This window comes from Nymphalis io, chromosome Z (assembly GCF_905147045.1).
Source record: "Nymphalis io chromosome Z, ilAglIoxx1.1, whole genome shotgun sequence".
NCBI classification, from domain to species: domain Eukaryota; kingdom Metazoa; phylum Arthropoda; class Insecta; order Lepidoptera; family Nymphalidae; genus Nymphalis; species Nymphalis io.
In genome coordinates, this window is record NC_065918.1 from 6365013 (window position 1) to 6384861 (window position 19849).

The following is a 19849-nucleotide window of genomic DNA, read 5'->3' on the forward strand; positions in this document are numbered from 1 at the left end:
ATAATATTATAGATCGCGGTTTCTGCACAAGCCTGCACTGTCAAACTCAAACGTCAAGTTAGCTACACTGTTCACTTCACTAGCCAGTAACCGCGCGGACGGCGTCTTGGAAAGACAAGTATAATTTACTGCGCGACTTTTTAGCGTAATCTGCTAATATGTCGCGCGTTTACCAACCATCCGACTATGTAGTCGAAAAATCGCGTTTGCCCTCTTTCGAGAAGTACAAAGAGATGCACAAAAAATCTATTGAAGACCCAGAAGGATTTTGGACCGAAATAGCTAATGAATTCCATTGGCAGACCCCTTTTCAGCCCGGAAATTTCCTTTCGTACAACTTCGATCTTAGCAAAGGGGACATATTTGTTAAATGGATGCAAGGGGCTGTAACCAATGTTTGCTTTAACCTTTTAGATCGAAACGTAAGGAATGGTCATGGGGACAAGATCGCTTACTACTGGTAAGTATTTCTGCAATTGCCATTGAATAATCAATAGTCAGCTGAGCGAATGCATCGCACTGAGACGGCGCGCGAACGTATTGATTTTTCTTATTTGGTACGATTTTCCTATTTGTTTTATTTGCGACCATTACGTAATATTATTATTTAATGTATTATTTACTATTACCTAAGAGTAATTACTTACGTTTATTTAAATTGATTTTTTTGTGAAATTGAAGACGCTTTATTTTATTGTTTTGTTTTTCGTAATACATCTATTCCATAAGTAAATTTAAATATATTTTTTATCATATTTTAATCGTTTCATTAAAAGAATTACAAATAATATGTTATATCATTTAATTATGTATTACATTAATTACCCTTTGAAATGTTTTATCTTTATCACTCATTTATGAATTTCTTTTTTCTTCTTTTATTAACTGTTATATATATATTTAAAATATATTTTTTTATATTTCTATTTACTTACTATTTAGTTATTATCTTACGAAATTAATAAACGACAACGGACAAAATACTATAATTGTATTAACTACTTAAATTAAATTAAATTATAAGTATGTAATATGTGAAAATCTCCACTAAATATAATAACCAAAGCAATCATTAAGAACCGAAAAAGGTCAGACATGTAGACTAAATCTATAAGATTGTATTAGATAGGTAACATAACGCTGCGCAATCAACAGATTTTGAGCACATCTCGAGGGTCAATTCTCCGCATTGCAGTTGATTTTTTAACGACTATTTTTAACAATGCGAAAATTATGTGATGATTTTGCCGTTTAGGATTTAATTAATTTTATTTGTTGTATTATTAAACTTCTTACAAGTCATAATCTATAGATATAAAGTTTTTTTTTTTAATTAGAACGTGAATACCTCACGTCAAAAGTTTTAATTTAATTTAAGTTAATTTTTTGTTAATTAATTTAATTTATCGTTTTTTAAATAGGTGAATAATGCACGTTAAAGTGTTCTTGATTGAATATAAGACTAGCAAATAATAACCATTATGTGTTAAACGAGTCACAAAGATGCCGCGAGTATGCATCACAAAGGGCAGATTCTTGTCAATGTTACTGAAAAGCATTCGTTATCAATCACGTTTATTTTTATGTTGTAGCAAAGCCTGACGATCAAAAGATAAATAGGTTTGAAAGATATTTTAAATTTTTTTTTTAATAATATGTGACAATTTACATTTAAAGCATCGTTTTTTTAAATATGAGCAAGAGCTTCATCATTAAAAATAATTCTATCTTTATCCTTAGGTAATAACAACGGCCTTACTTATAAACGATATTTAGCGAGTGATTAGTTAAACAATGCTGTCTTCTTCTTTCGAATGTCAAATCAATAATGTCAGAAAGAGCGAATTCAGTGTTTAACTAAAGAGCCTTTAAGCAACGTTTATATAACCTAAAGTCGTCGAATTCTGTCTATAATAACCACTTAACGAGAAATAAAAAGAAGACAAAATTTATAGAATAGAACTTTTACTGTGATTGTGAGGGCAACACCTCAATTTTATTATTAAAAGGTCAGCTTGGGGTCATGAGTGCTAGGCTAGCATTGCCTATATGCATTTCATTATATAAGTTGCAATATATTTCTATAAGCAGTTCATAAGGCAGATGACTTTTGATAACAAATATTTATTTGAGATAAAACGATAACATACGACAGTTAAAGTGGATTACGTCATACTGAAACTAATTAAAATGATTGAGTTGCAAACACCTAAGTACTGATATAATTGTTGAAATGTTTTATAATTGTTATACATATATAAATGGTAAAAATAAAAAAGAATAAAACCCCATACACTTGTAGCAATTGTAGAAAAAAGTAATCAATAAATTGTACACTATATTTTGTCCTTCTACATATCTCTTGTTTTTCCTTGTTTAAGCAATATTTTAGTATTACAGATTTCAATGAATGGAATGAATGAATTTTTATTGTCTTCTTTAGGTGTTACCAAAAACAACAGAAAGACCTATACCTTCTTAAAGCAATATTATCGATATCTGAACCTACCTATATTGTGCATGTAGTATTAAACAACTTAATTATTCCTGACCACTCGCGTATAATACACATTAAGTACATACGCGTCATCGTAGTTACGGAAAATTCAATATCCTTTATCCTTCTTTACATTGACCTACTTATTTCTTGAAAATCATTTTTATACGTAGGTACCAATAAAATTTAAAAATTCCGTCCATGTTAGAAGTTTTATAAAAGTAGGCTTATTACAAGCACTTTTGAATACCAAGACAAAGTTTCTTGATCGACATCTTATGTCATTATAAGAAAGATGGATAGTTAGTAATATATAATGGTGTATTATTATATGTAATCATTAAACTTTATTGGTAGAAATAAAATTATTGCTACAGTTTCTAATATAAAGTCTCTCAAAAGGACATTTAGGCAATAAGTATATTAGTGCTAATTGCTGATGTGTTGAACAAAATCGGTATACCTAATAATAATATTACTAGCTACCAAGAATAATGAACAGGGATCACTTACTGGCTAGACCACGTTAATCTTAATCGAAAATTGCGGGTTCAAACCGGGCAAGCCCCAATCAATTTTCTTGTGCCTATTTTTTTTTTAATAAATCATCGCATGCTCAAAGTTGTATCGAAAGTGAATCATCCAACCCTCATATTTATTTATAGTTAATTTATTCGTTGATTATAGCATACTATGGAGCATATGCCCGATTTGAAACAATAAACTAAATTAATATGAAAGATCAGATTAGAACTTTTTGCATTATAATATTAATGATGCCTCTCAAAAAACAAAGCCCATGAATGAATACGTTGTTCTAATGTCCATTCATTCATCAGGGAAGGAAATCACCCCGACGACTACAGCCGCATTACGTACAAAAAACTGATGGACTTAGTTTGTCAGTTAGCTAATGCTTTGCGTGAAAATGGTATAAGAAAAGGCGACCGGATTTCGATATACATGCCAATGATCTTGGAGACTGTCGTATGCATGTTGGCATGCGCCAGGATCGGCGCTATTCATTCCGTAGTGGTAAGGCAAAATTTGCATATATCTTATTGTTTAGACTTTAAGTCTGTTTGCCGTTCAGAGTGCGTTCAGAGTGACCGCCAGGACTGAAATCGGTCAGGAGGTAATTTTTATCATCATCATTTTTTAGACTATTAAATTCTGTTATGAGAAATAATTTAAATGATGATTATCACTACAGAAACAGATGTTAACTGCAACTACTAATGTTATTTAATTCCAATTATTGTTCTAAAATAAATAAAGACTTTTTAATGCAATAAATCTTTGTAATTATGTAAGAATGGTCTTTTTAACAGTTTGCGGGTTTCTCGTCGGATTCTCTGGCGGAGCGTATGGCTGACTGCAAGGCTAAGGTTCTTGTAACGACTGATGGTGCATGGCGAGGAGAAAAGCTGTTGGTCTTGAAGAAGACATGTGATGAAGCATTGGAAAAAGCCAAAAAGAACTTCAACCACAAAGTGAACATGTGTATCGTTGTATCTCATTTAAATAGAGTGACCCCTTGTGGAAGAATGGCTGATGAAAAATATTTGGTACATTTTTTAAATACTAATATAATAATTGGTGTGGTGTATCAAAAGATTAAGTCAAGTCTAAAGTCGAAACGGAGTTTCATAATAACAGTAATTCATATTTACAGTATAAATGGAACGACGATGTTGATGTTTGGTGGCACGATATTATGGAGGGTCAATCGACCATCTGCCCTCCAGAATGGATGGATGCCGAGGACCCCCTATTCATGCTTTATACGAGGTAAGTTATTTACTAAATTAACTCAAACGAAATAGTGTACAACGCGACAATTTCAAAACATTTTGCGCTTACAAAAACATTTATCGTATATTTTAAATATTTGACATTTTTCTAGTGCACTATGTTATATAACTAACTTGTGTTTTCTTCAAGTGTGATAAATATAAACGTTTCACATAAAAAGATCTTCAGAAAACTCAACTTCACTTTTGTTCTATTGTGTGCTTCATTTAATCCGAATTCATAAATTACCACATTTTAAATTGCATTTGTCGATGGCTTACAATTATTCGGAATATTTCTTAAACAACCCGCCCTAATACGAATGAATGTCAATATTTGTATACTAAAAATAATGTCCATACAAATACAAACTATTAAACTAAAGTGAAATGTCAATAGAGTTTTTAAATGGAAATAACTAGCAATATTACTAAGTCAATACGAACAAGGTCATAGAGTCATATTAATAACTCCATGGCATATTGACTTAACGCCATGAACTTTGATATTGATACGTTATAATCGGATATATGACCCAATTCTACAATTAGAGTTTGACTCATTATTTTTACACAGAGGACTAGCAATTTCCCTTTTTTCAGGAATTTACGAACATTCTTTTTTCTCCTTAAGAGTAAGTAATTAAAAAGTCCAGAGAATCAGAAATTACAATCGAACCGGCGATTTTCTCAGGCACCGACTAAAGATCCAAGGCCATTAGGCAATTTGATATTTGAGCCCCCTCTCCATTGCGAAGCGGTTAGAGACGTGTTATTTTATTTTTGGTTGGACCCCTTGGGATTTTCTAAAGTAATATATGATAGGTATACTATAACAGCCCGCCCCGACTTCGTACAGGTAAAATAAGGATTTTATGCAGTCCATTTTTTTCTTCAATAATGTATAAACATTCGCCAATCGATTTATTCGCCCATACAGTAATGTGCTAGGGGTCTATAGGTTTCTATGTGTATATGAGTGGTGGCTCATTGTAAATTCGTCCCACATTATAAGACCTTTTGCAACAGGTGGCCCGTTTTGTTTTCTTTTTAATATTGGTAAATGGTCACCACCACCCATAGATATTGACACTTAAAAAATATTATCCCATATATCGCCGATGCGCCACCAACCTTGGGAACTAAATTGTCCCTTGTGCCTGTAGTTACACTACATTCGCCTTTCAAACCGGTGATGGTGAATATGTGGTCTTCGCCATTGCGTCGTTGGCCACCACCATAATATTTTTTCTTGCGCGAGTATTTTAATTTTGCCGTAACTCCTAAGATATTAATTTCTATTAAGCGCTTGGTTTAAATTTCAAAGTTCTGAAGGGCACCGCGTCCAATTTTTATATAGCGGCTTAAAATTTTAAATAATAATAAAAAAATATTGTGCGGTCGGGGGGCAGAACGAAATTCTTTATGATATTGAGTTGAAAAAACATAAACTTTTATTGATTACATTAGTGTATTCTTGTCACACCAAAAAGCGTAGTCCTCCTTTATTCAACCCTCTCTCTTATTTGTATATTTTATGTTATTTTTTATTATTTTTTCAATACAAATTTTTCATTTTTCAGATTTAAATTTCATTTAATATTTTAAGAAAATAGTAATTTATTCAAAATTAAGTATAAAATAGCGAATTATAAGTTATATAAAAAAATCAACTTCACTAAATTTATTTTTTGATAATTACAGAGGAGACTTATTTTTTTAAATTCCAGTTACGGCCACCACGTCTTTTTCTTGACTTCCAATCGATTCAAAACGACCGACCTTCGCATTGTTAGCAACTAACGGCTTCTATTAAAACAACCAAATTAAATTACTGCTAGATAATTTGTGAAATAAAGCTTAATATTTACAATAAATATTTTATTGAATTTTATATAACTCGAGATTTTCCACAAATTATATAAACAAACATTATTTTAGCATAGTCTGTTCAAAGATGGCGCTGCTAACAGAATTCAAATGAGTTTATTATTGCATAATATAACTAAATTTGATTATGAATGATATGAATACTATCAGATTTTAGTTAGAATATTGTCAAAGTAAATTAAATCCTTTAACAATAAATTAAACATTCAAAATATCTTTAAAAGTTTCAAACAATTAAATCAATGGTTTATAGTGTCTACTATAAATTATTTTTTTTATTTTTTTTCAATTTTTAAGAACTACAATTGGAATATAAATTTTGTGTTTAAGACATTTATAAAATAAAATAATTTAAACGATTATTTAAACCAAAAATATTTATATATGATAATTGATGCCGATAGATGGTGATATGCGCCCATACATATAATAATAGCGACAATTAAGAACATATTTATTTTGCATTTTGAAGTTGATATTGTTTTTTTTTCTTTTGATAGTTATGTGACGCTGAGCATATGTTTCACTATAATTTCTCTGTAATGCATGTAATAGTAAACACTCGAACAGTATGTGTATTGAGTGTGTATACATAATGTGTAAATACTTCTGAAAATCCATCATCATTTATATGATTTATTAACTTATTTTTTAAGGTTGCCTTATTTACACTTGCTGCAGTTTCAGTTTTTCGACTTTCCACCATAAAATTGCGTAGAAGACACGATATAAGTCCCGTCTAAATTAAAATGATAACAAAAAAGAGTGCGGTTGGGGCACCCGTCAGGAACGAAGTCCTTTGCAATATTTTTTCATGTGCGAATGGATTTCAGGAAAAGGTTTGAATCTGGGTCCGTGCTATGGAGCAAACCATTCAATGGTTCTGGTGGTGTCTCAATTTCTGTTAGTTGGACTTTTCCTAATGCGCAACGCATCCCGGCTGACTCATGTTTGAATTTGAACGCATGACAATGGGTACATTCTTCGTCCATTGCACCAATCTGCACTTTCGGAATATTTAATATCTGGCTCGTACTCGAATTCTAGACGAAGGAACAAAGCGGATATAAATGCTCGATGTACTTGTTGGCGTTGAGGAAATGTCCTCTGCGTGTGTTAACTACGAACCGGCGCGCTTGTGTCCGTTCCGATTGTCGTTGTTGATTTCGTTCAGCTCATGCCTCTTGTGATTAAGATGCACGCAATTGCGACGTGCTCATTCGCACATTTTCGTTATCTTGTTGGATTTGTTCGTCTGTTCTTTCTGCTCTACTGTTTCGCATATTTATTGCTTTATTCGTTCGACGGCCCAAATGGCCTCCTTGCATTTTGCTGCCATAATTCATTGTATCTTTCACACACACATAAATAGACTAAATTGTTGTACTTACTGATGTATTTGTTGTTTTAGTATTTTACCAACCGTTTTACAATCTTTATGATTGTAGGAAGGTTGGTACATGTATATATATTATATATATTCTTATATATTAAAATAAATCATATAAATGAAGTAGAAAATTGGGCACGCACTGTGTTGTCAGACATAACAAATGCAAAATGACGCGGCGCTTCTCACGATGAGGCGGACGGATCGCCATCTATCATTCAACACTATAAATAATTTCGTTCTGTTTGAAATTCAAACGACGATTGAATTATTTGGATATTGTTCATACAAAAATACTAAAATACGATTAAAAATGGGAGGACGGGGAGTAAAAATTTGGAGTTAATTTACAACCTATTCTTATACTTCTCATATGTATATAAAAAAAAAATCGGTCGAGCCCTTACGGAGGAGTGCGTCCACAAACACCGTGACATGTCAGTTAATTATTGGATTATATTTTAATAGCGGATCGACTGGTAAGCCGAAGGGCGTGCTGCATACGACTGCGGGTTACATGCTGTACGCTACTGCAACCTTTCGCTACGTTTTCGACTACCGTGAAAAGGACATTTACTGGTGCACGGCAGACGTCGGCTGGATCACCGGACACACGTATGTCGTGTATGCGCCACTAGCCAATGCCGCCACTTCCGTCATGGTAAGATCTAGATTTAAAGACATTTTAAGTACCAAATAAAAACATTAAGCTTTAGAAATTAACATATTGTTGCTTAGGATTGAATGGTACATTTTAACGCATTTTCGTTTTAGCATTGATCAAAATTCATTTTGCAGTGCTATTCTATAAGAACTCACTTCGTATATGGTCGATATTTGATGCATGTATGTAGTCAGTCTTTCTGATATTTCTCAGTCGTGTTCTCGTCAGTATCATAGCTCAGTGATAAAACTGTATATAATAGAATTGATATTTTGTGATGATTTGCCTTACAAAAATCTGCATAAGACTATCAATATACATGTTATGTAAGCGGTGACTCATACTACGAAGTCATTTTGCTACGATTTTTTGTCCTCGATTTACTGCACCATAACTAACTCGTCTCTATTCATATTAATAAAATGTTGGCCTATTTCCAATATAATAACCATTCAACCCAACGGAAATTTTAAAGGTCTAAAAAGAAAGTTATTTAAAGTTAGTACCAACCTACATAAAAATAAATATCAGTAAAAAAAAATCAGTTTAACTTTATATTACACAATAATATGATATGTAAATTAGGAGAAAAAGTATACTACTAATTCAGGTCATAAACATTACATTACAAGTTACAGCTGATTATATTAAATTAATTATTATATTTTTACTTGAATATAAAATTTTAACATTATGAATACATACGACGACTTAGAATAATTATAATTATTTATTATTAAGAAAATGCACGAATAAGTATAAAATTTTACGCGTAATGCTTTGTGATCATCAGAGGTGTGATTAAACAGACCATCATGAAATATACACAAAATTATGGCCCTGTCATAAGAGGTCCATACGCGGTTATTATTCATAGGAAATGAACGCACGATCACGGCTGTGACACAAGGCCTTGCAAAAGCTTTATTAATTACTCTGCTATTGCACTAACTTAAATACTTAACTATGCTCATATAAAAACACTTAATTTTGTTTACAGAAATTTCATAAGAGACATTAGTTACATAAATTTATCATGTTTCATAATTTAATAATCACATTAAATTTTTAACTGTTGCCTTGTCGAAAGTTTGATAAAATGATAACTAAAAAATAACACGACCAATTTGATTTTTTATAAACCCTTTAAAAAATATTATTCGAAATTCGCTCTATTTAAGTAAAATAAGGAGTTAAACAAGGAGATCCGCAATCACCGAAACTGTTTGCAGCCGTACTGGAGGAAGTTTTCAGAAAGCTAGCAACTAACTGGGCATATAGAGGCATAGTTGTTCGTGACAAGAAAGTAACTTCTTTTCGCTGACGACGTAGTCCTTTTTTCGTGCTCAGCTTCCGAGTTGACATCAATGCTTCAAGACCTTAGCAAGGCAAGCTTCGAGGACGGACTTCGAATGAACAAGGCGAAGACAAAATTGATGACAAATTGCACTCATCATCCAATAACAGTTGGGCAAGTGAAATCGAATACATCGATGACTACCTCTATCTTGGCAATGTAATCTCTTTCCAAGTGAGACAAAATAAAGAAATTGCTAGACACATTGAAAACGCCTGGAAAAGTTTTTGGACAATGAAAGATCTTATGAAGGGCAATCTCCCACTATCCCTAAAGAGGAAGCTTATGGACGTATGCATTTCCTATTTTAACATATGCCTCCCAAACATGGTCTTTGACATTTCAACAGAGGTCCGCTCTCGCAGTATGCTAATCAATGGAGCGTAAAATCAAATAATCAGACTGAGTTAGGAATACTGCGACCCGCTTTAAAACTGGAATCATCGATGTCACTCACAAAGCTGCGACGTTGAAATGGATCTGGTCAGGATATATCCGTCAAATGTCAGATGATCTCTGGCCCAAAGTAACAACCGAATAGATCCCCCTTATGGCCAACGACATCGCGGCATGCCTCGACGGAGATGGCGAGACGAGCTGGACTCCTATCGGAAAGATTGGTTTTATGTAGCAGAAAATGGGGAATTGTGGAAAGAAAGTAGACGCCTTTGCCCAGCTCTGGGGCACACCAGGCTTATAATAATAAATAATAATAATAAGTAATATAATGACCTAAAATCGATATTGTGCCATTAAACATATGTGTGATATATGTATTTCCTTAATCTTTAACATTATTTATCATTGGGTAATTGAAACAAACCCTATGTTTATCAGTTTGCTAATGGATTATCATATCAAAGAAAGAGGTTAGCAGGCAAATCTTATCTTTCAAGTTCAATTTATTTTACCAAAGGAAGGCAGCATCCAAATGATTATGAATATGAATCGTAAAGATAAAATATAATTAGAACAAACTATTATATAACTTGCAAAGTATTCGTATATTATTAAAATTTTAGAAAAATTACATAACACAACGTAACATACTTTCGTAAATACGCTTCAGTAATAGTATATTGCTGAATTTTTAGATACAATATATCTTGCGTAATTTTAATAATGTTTATTACTTTTAGAATGACTTCAACTATGTACATATTAAACAAACATGGAAATATATTCGAAAAAAAGGTCCTCGGAATAATAAACATATCTAATATGTACAAAATTTTCTAGCTAAATTATATTTAATTTAATTTTTTGTACCGTTTACTAATTTTCGTATTTTTTTCAAGACCAAACCGTCATATTGGGTGCCACATTATTTAATACAATACTAAGTTTGATTTGCGACCTTGTGCCTTTTGCGAGCAGACAATTTGCGAACATGATTTACTGTTGTCTGTTATCCACCAACGCGGAGGTGGGTTAAGAGTTAATGTTCTTTATGTAATCAATGGGATTAGTAGAGATCTCCTTCTATCTCCAATTTGGTGGGCTCTAAGTATAATACTAAACAAAAATAAAACAATAAAATGTTATGACATCTATTTGAATATGATTGGATTGTTATTCAAATTCAATAAATTTTTTGTTACTTAATTATTTATTGAATAAGCCATGAACTGATTACCTCACGAGATACGTATAATTATTGTCGAATAGCTAAGTAACGTAACACAGTGCACATAAAATTAAAAAAAAAACAACTTGGTCGACCGATTAAATTGACTTATCGAACAAAATAAATATAGACATTGTTATGACTAAAATAAGATGATTGCTCATTTCCAGTTAATCGAGCACCTACAAATAATTCAAGATAAATACAATACAATTCTTAGAAGTAAATGTTGAGTAGTATTGTAAGGTGTATGTAGCTTGGTATAATTTATGAAATATTAATAAAAATAAGTTTGCATTGAATTAAGTTATTAATACCGTTAGCATTACATTTCAGAAAATAGCTCAGGTGAATAAAAAAATGGTGAAAGCAAATAAAATAATGCGCAAATCTTCACTCTCCTATTACAGACTAGACGAATCAGTATACAACTGCATTCATACCAAAAATATATGAAATAATTTTTTTATGACACAAATGAGTTGAGAACTGAACGATACCTAGAGTTTTCTACTTTTTTTTTCAGTTTGAGGGTACTCCATTTTATCCGGAGAACGATCGTTACTGGTCCCTTGTTCAGAAATACAAAGTTACACAATTCTACACCGCTCCAACTGCTATAAGGTCGCTGATGAAATTCGGCGACGATATTGTCAGACCGTAAGTACTAAATACATATATTAATTAGCTGTAAAGGTAGCGTCTCCACCTGTACCTCGACTCGGTTTTAATTATATTATTGTTTATCCTTGGTAGGATTGACGTGTAAAAAATCTAGGTGCTATTTTGTACAAATGAGCGGTGGGTATTGGTTGGTCTGGCCGAGACTCTAGGACTAAGCAATGTCTTCATAACATGAAGAAAACTCGTTAGGTAAGGGAGTTCCAAAAGGGATCAAAAAAAGGTTTATAAAGATTTACATTTATCATAGTACATACATTGCCATATTGTTCCGTTGAATGTTTGATTTGGTTAGTGACTTCCGATAGGTATGAGTTCCAAGATGTCACGACATGAAATGAATTGCAATTCAATAAAAACTTTAAAACGAATATCCAGTATTGAATAGTGCAATATTGAACCTCACGTTGCCTAAATATATATATGTATTTAATACGGTGAAAATTAAATATAAATTGCACATACGATGAACATGAGAGGCGAACTAAGAAACGATTATAACATTGACTTTCTCCAAAATGAAGCGGATTCAGCAGAGCGGCAACGCTACAGCCACTAACCTCAAGGTGTAACCAAGCTTAGACATAGCAGTGACATTAAGGAAGTGTTTTATATGTTGCTCCGTAACCGTTTGACATGGTCGCTAGTCGATTGTTGCTACGGGCTCACTTACATGAGCAAGGACGATTGGACATTTACTGATAAAGGCATTGGTCACTTAAGATTTATTATAAACATTTATTACTATTTGAATTTAATTCATTTGCCCCGTTACGCACTAGTTTTAAACGAATTCAGAGTAATGTCAGTTTACTTGGTGTTAAGGATTTGTGCAAGCCCTTCTAGGAAGGTCACACACGCACATAATCTATCGCCAAGAAACATAACTCAGTAAATATTGTTTTCCGATTTAAAGAATGAGTATGCCAGTGTCAAAAGGTGGCCATTTGTCTTCAAAAACTATTCCAGAGAATACACATTAAACACGTAAGATCGCGAGTTCAAATCGGGGCAAGCGATACTGAGTTAAATTGGTTTGTAATTTTTATAATTGATCTCATGTCCGGCGGTAGAAAAATGTTGCGAGAACCCTGGTTTTTATTTTAGTATTTACTTAAAAATTTGATTTCGTCCAGTCGTTAGAGCGAATTTGAGTAAAAAACACACAAAATTTCGCTTTTATTATTTATACTGTAACTTAACTTATTTATTAAACGGTTAGATTATATATCTAACTTATATATTTTCTTGTTAATTTTAACTGAATCTTGAATAAAAATTGTTACATTGTTTTATTACATTTCAAAGTATGTATTATTATAAATAATTAGTCTATCTACCGAGTTAAAAAATAATATCGTATTTAGTGTTTCTTAATACGTACCTATGTCCTTTCTTAGGGTTCAAGCATACCTCATACCCAATTTCATTAAATCTAATTCACTAGTTTAGCTGTGAAAGCGTAACAGACAGACAAAGTTACTTCCGAATTTATAATATTAGTTACAAATACAGCTAAATTCTTTAAGAACACATCAATCATTGAGTATCAAATTTGTTTCTTACAGAATGCTTCTGTTGTTAGTCTTATTTTATCAAAGTCAATTCAAGGCAACGTCATGTTGATTTTCAGTGAAAAAATAATATATATAATACTTATGGTGTTGATACATATAATGATTCATAAAAACATTTTAAACAATTTAAATTTCATTTAAAATAATAACTCCATCTCTTTTCGAAAAACATTATATAACCGTATTTATTCCATTGATAATCACTGGCCTTTCCCCTATTCTAATAAAGTATATCGATTATCATAATATTTAAAAAACAAATCACTCATAAAATGATGTTTTTGTAAACATATCATCGTATTACAATCCCTTGAATGGAGGTCAACAAGAAATAAACGTTATAGTTTCAGCGGTCAAGAGTAAAAAATAAACAGCGACACGCCTTATTTTGTAAAATAATATAATATGTTGTCGTGTGCCTTAAAATAAGCTATTGAGTATCCTACTTGATTAGAAACATATTGAAAATTCTAGTGTCTTTTATTTTATTTGTTTCAGTCTCTCATTATTACGAGGTATATTGAATAATTTGTTAGCCCACACCAGACGTTCTACGTGTCACGCTTCAATTTTGTAAAAAAATATTGACACATAAACAAATTCAAGTTAGTCACGCGAATAAAATGTAATTGCTATTTCGCAATTTCTTGAAAATGGATAAAATTCGATTAAAGCAATGATTAAGTATCTGGATATCCGAACAATGATCCCGACATTGCTCGGATATTTAGACACTGAGATTATTGAAGAAACCCAAAGGTTTTAAGGTTCCTCGTACATTGGTAAAAGGTAGGATGGTGGCCATCCAAACAGTGTGACACCGGAGATTATCGTAAAAGTGCATGGATTATCAGATTTGACCGGCAAATGCTTTGCATTTTAAAGAAGGGACACATCACATATAGCAAGGTGCCGTGTTTGATCATTGTTGATCAAAAATATATTCCAATGCAAATGTCTCGAGTATGTTGGGATCGTTTAAGAAGCATACGACAGATTTTAAATACCGAATTATATCATGGTCTAATCAATACACGCCAGTTTTTAGACGATAACGAGAATCATTATATATTTTTTTAATTTTTAGAATAAGTACTTATTAACATGCCATCGTAAGTTATATGTATAATTATGCCTTCACATGAAACCATTTTCACGAATTTCATTACTTTAAGTTGACTTTACTAATAAGTACACATTCAAAACCGAAAAAAATTATGTTAGATTTTTAAGTTTATCTGAGTCGACATCTATTCATTTTTAAGCGTCGGAGAAACAGTGTGTTGATGTTTCCTCCTGAGTGACGGAATTTAATATATTTGCTTATTTGGCTTTGTTACTTTTCATGTAATTAAGTACAGTTAAATGCAAAATATTCATCGGGAATAAAATAATTTTTTTTGTCTCAGCAAGGAAAAAAACTAAAAATATATAACTCTCGAAGTAGTTAATACTATTCTCATTGTTGTTAAACTTGTAATAGATACTGATCAAAATATGGTAAACATTCATTTTCAGAATAAAATAAGTAAACGATACTATTATATTTTTTTAATGATAATTTGTTTGTACACTTCTTACTTCGCCTCTACGCGAATGGCCGGACTTGACCTTGCGTTCGATTGTATTTATTAGGTGCGATGTTATAATAAGTACTTGGTTAATACTAAATTGCGCTTGCGCATAACCAGCGTTTGATTGTCAAATGTCGATGCAAAATAATACTAAGAACATTTAAAAGAGAAAATAAATATGTTTAAAATATATGTTTACCTACCTCAATATAAGGCCAATATTATTTGTCTGTTAGGCTTTATACTAAAAGTGAGGGTTCCACACGGATTGTTCTAGGTCATTTCAACAACAAATATCAATTACAACGTGAATGTCTATGGACGGTGAGCACTTACCATCGGAAGGCCTTAAAATATTTTATTAATAATACAATTTAATTTTCATTCAGTTATAAATGCCTAAAAAAGTAAAATATGTTTACTTTGCCCAGTATTCAACAACATTATTTTAAGCTAATATTAGACAATAGATTTTTCAATATATTATAACTCTAAGAACCTCTAAGAATTACATTCAAAGCTCCAGCAGATCACTTGTGCCGCAGGTAGTCTCGGCTTGATTTGTATATTTTTGTTATTTTCATGGTATGTTATCTCATGATTTTATTACTTAGGAGTGACGCTTCAGACAAAACAACTGTATTAATTCTACATAAATTAACTATTTGTAAACTTTGAGGTAAAGACTCCTTTTGGGAGCGTAAATTAACTCATGAATATAGGAACCAAATATAAATAATAACTTTCTTCCATAATATCAGTAACAACATAAAGTTGTTTAATAATTACATCAACAACTTTAGTGCCAGATTTTTCAAAAAAAGATGACGATTCCAGCTATGGCATATAAGAAGATATTAAAATGTTTATTGTGTTTATGCTTCATATTCCGTAAATATTATATATCATATTTCATTATATAAATAAACAAATGTTTTAGGCATAATTTGAAATCACTTCGAGTTTTGGGAAGTGTAGGGGAACCCATTAACCCTGAAGCTTGGCTTTGGTATTACCATGTGGTTGGCAACGGCAGATGTTCCATCGTTGACACTTTTTGGCAGACCGAAACTGGCGGTCACGTTCTCACCAGTCTCCCTGGAGCTACTCCAATGAAACCTGGAGCTGCTGTAAGATATCATCTTTATCATTTAACAATAGAAACGTAGTATTAGCGTATTCAATTTAATTTTTTCTTAGAAAAGTAAGTAATTATTGAATTCGTATTAATAGAACTTAGATGTCTGCGATATAATGTCTTATGTGTATTAATTATTCATAAAAGGGTTTCCCTTTCTTCGGAGTTGAACCGAGTCTTATCGATGAGAATGGAAAAGTGATTGAGGGAGTCGGTGAAGGATATCTCGTCTTCTCCAAGCCTTGGCCTGGGACCATGAGGACCCTATTTGGTGACCATGACCGTTACGAAAAGGTCTATTTCTCGAAATTCAATGGATATTATTGCACTGGCGATGGTTTGTTATTCTTTTTTTTTTTTATTGATCTTTATAACGGAATAAATTGTTTTGTAAGGCAATCAATAAAAAATGCTAAAATTAACTGTAAAGGATTTTTTAAGTAGGTACATATTTAATATCATATAGTTGATATCATATAGTTACTTAAAAATACATTTTCATAGTTTCATTAGAAAGTAGTATTTGCAAGCTTTGACATTTTCTCTAAATTTAAATAGTATCTTGTAATATTCAGGTAGTAAGCAAATATTATTAATGTTATTATATATATTAATGTTATTTTTAATAATAACTTATGAAAAACATACCTACAAATTATTGGTTTCTACATTTTAAACCTTTGTCGGATGTCTCTAGATAGCAGATGATACATTTTAATTTTAGAATATGCAAAGCTTTTATAGAAGTGTCAGGTATCATTTTGCGTTTCTTTTGAAATAGGCGCCAGACGTGACGAAGATGGCTTCTTATGGGTGACGGGACGTATTGACGACATGTTGAACGTATCCGGTCACTTGATGTCGACGGCGGAAGTAGAAGGCGTGCTCACTGAAGAGCCTAGGGTCTCTGAGGCTGCTGTAGTCTCCAAACCCCACCCGGTGAAGGGGGAATCACTTTACTGTTTCATCATACTCAATGAGGGTACAAAATTCGACGCTGACTTAATTGATGCTTTGAAGAAACGCGTCAGAAATAGAATTGGTGCATTCGCAGCCCCAGACACCATTCAGTATGCGCCTGGGCTGCCGAAGACGAGATCCGGTAAAATTATGAGGAGGATACTTAGAAAAATCGCTCTGGGAGAAAAAGATGTCGGGGATACTTCGACGCTGGCCGATCCGTCTGTCGTCGAAGAACTGTTGAACAACAGGCCCAAAGCTTAGATACGACTGGCTTCTTCTTACGTTCCTATTTCATTTTCTAGATCCCTTTATCGTGATTGACTAATGCCGCATAGATTATATTGATAGTTGAATGTTAATTAAAAATGCACAATATTTGTAACAATGCGTTTGAGCATGGCCACGTTGTTTGTTTAAATATAATTACAATATCTATATCAATATATTGTTTTTGTAAAATTAATAGGAAACTTCTATTAAAATGGTAATTAATATAATTATTAGGTACCAATCGCTTCGTTCCCATAGGGTGTTTAACTCAGAAATAAATGACATGTCGTCCTTACGAAGGATTGAACAAACATGTTTCGCAGTTATATTATTACAAAACTTATTATTGGTATAAAAGCTATGTCGTTTTTAACGTACAATATTGAGCATTTTAAAATAAGTCCGAATTAAAATCATTCCATAGAATCTATCACCTAGAACTTCTAGACATAAATGCATAAAATATGAAATAAATAAATATCAAAAAGTTTTATTTATAAAATACTTTAATATGATTGCCTAAAATCGTAATATCTATGAAGTCTCATGTTTACCTTTTGTCCGAGCCACATACCTAATATAAAATCTCACGATCAATCAAAATTACGCCAATCGTAAAATCTATATCCTAATAATAAAGTATGATTTATTACTGCATAATTTTATATGTAATTATAGTTATATTTGTGCGATATTTTAAATAATTAAAATCAATTTTTAAATATCCATCAAATTACCAAACATTTGTTGAGAAAACTGTACTTTCAGCTATATTGTTATTTGTTAGTTTTTAATAATTATCTTATAATAATTTATTGTGAATCTGAAACTAACAGCTTAATTTCATTTATTTATTATTCGTAAATATAATTATAATTTAGTATGTTATTAAAAGTTTTTCTCTAATGGTTATACGCTTGGTATACTATTGTAATGTCACAAATAATGATGATTTTAAACAGGGATTTATTTAGTAGATATTATTACAATCAATTGTATATTTAGTTTATTAGGGGTTATTTTAAATAGTACTAATTCTGGTTACATATTAAACAGTTAAAATTGACCAAACATATCTAACTCCGTTGCCATTGAATAACGAATATTAAACGCATTTTATATCTTGAATAATAAATTGTATACAATGAGTTCATATTAAGGTAAACTGCCTATTATTTTGATATTGCAGTCGATATTACTTGTAAGGAAGGAGCTTTAGCGGTATAATCTATTATCTTAATGTTGAATTCTACATAAACTTGATATATTAACGCACACGGATTGATATTTCTATTATTGTGGCCACGTATTAGAATAGTTAGGTTCATGTAATCGATTTGTAGATGTAATTACAGTCGACAGATCCGACTGCACCTCTTTGTGAAGCACAATTTGATTATATAAGGTAGGAAATATGTATTTGTGAATTTATTATTATTGTAAGTAGTATAGGAAGGCCATGGTTATAGTTGAATTGCTTCATAACATATGATCTATTGTTCGCGAATTTATATACAATTTTTAATTAATTAAAATATATCTGAATTCGATAATTTCAAAGCAGAATTTTAAGATCTCTTTAGAAACTAAACAGCGTTTTGAGTATCGTTTAATTGTGTTATTATATTAAATATATTCACAGTGATATATAGTAATATGAAGATAAATAATATTTTTTCTCAATATATTGTTTGTAATTGTATAAAAATTGCTTCGCATTGTATTTGTTATGTGTATGTTTTAGCATTGATTTATTATATTTTTTAAAATGCTATTAAAGCAAATATGTTTAACGCAATGTGTTTAAATTAAAATAAAAAATAACACTTAAAAACTATTAAAAGTATATTTTATCGAAAATTTTGTTAATACATTTCATTGTAAATTATTAAAAAATTAAACATGTCACAAACGTCATTATCATTAAATGTATTGAAATACGTACTTTCGGAATCCATTAAAAATGTTATGAAAATTGAGTACGCGAATAATAGATTCATATTCAAATTATTAATTAGTAAAGCTGGTGTTGTAGATTTGATGGATATTAAATGTTATTAATATTTCGATGACAAACAAATTTTGTCCCAAGAAATGAAGATAGATACGTATGTGTAATCTAATAAAATTAGATTTAAGAATGGAATTGTGATTGTATGTCGAAACAAACATATCATTAAAAGTGATATATTACTCCAATTGTTTGTTAATTATTTATCCATTCAGGATCAAAATATATATATCAGTATTTGAACACAAACTTTAAAGATAAACTACACTTAATACCTATTCTATAAATTACATGCAATCACATTACTTTCACATTTCGAATCAAATATTCCTTTGATTGAAATATTCGACCAAAATATAGATATATTTAAAATGAAGCGTGAATCCGGAAAGCCGTGCCACTTAAATAGGTAAAAAT

General features: G+C 31.4%; 1 protein-coding gene across 1 annotated transcript; it reads left to right on the top strand.

The window, feature by feature from the left end:
* Positions 1–70: 70 nt before the first annotated feature.
* LOC126780559 (acetyl-coenzyme A synthetase) lies at positions 71–19620 on the top strand. Its single transcript, XM_050505145.1, has 9 exons — positions 71–460; positions 3337–3532; positions 3829–4065; positions 4173–4288; positions 8039–8231; positions 11745–11878; positions 15991–16180; positions 16336–16525; positions 16970–19620. Exons 1-9 carry the CDS (start codon positions 159–161, stop codon positions 17410–17412), a joined length of 2001 nt encoding a protein of 666 aa, XP_050361102.1. The 5' UTR covers positions 71–158; the 3' UTR covers positions 17413–19620.
* The last annotated feature ends 229 nt before the right edge of the window (positions 19621–19849 follow it).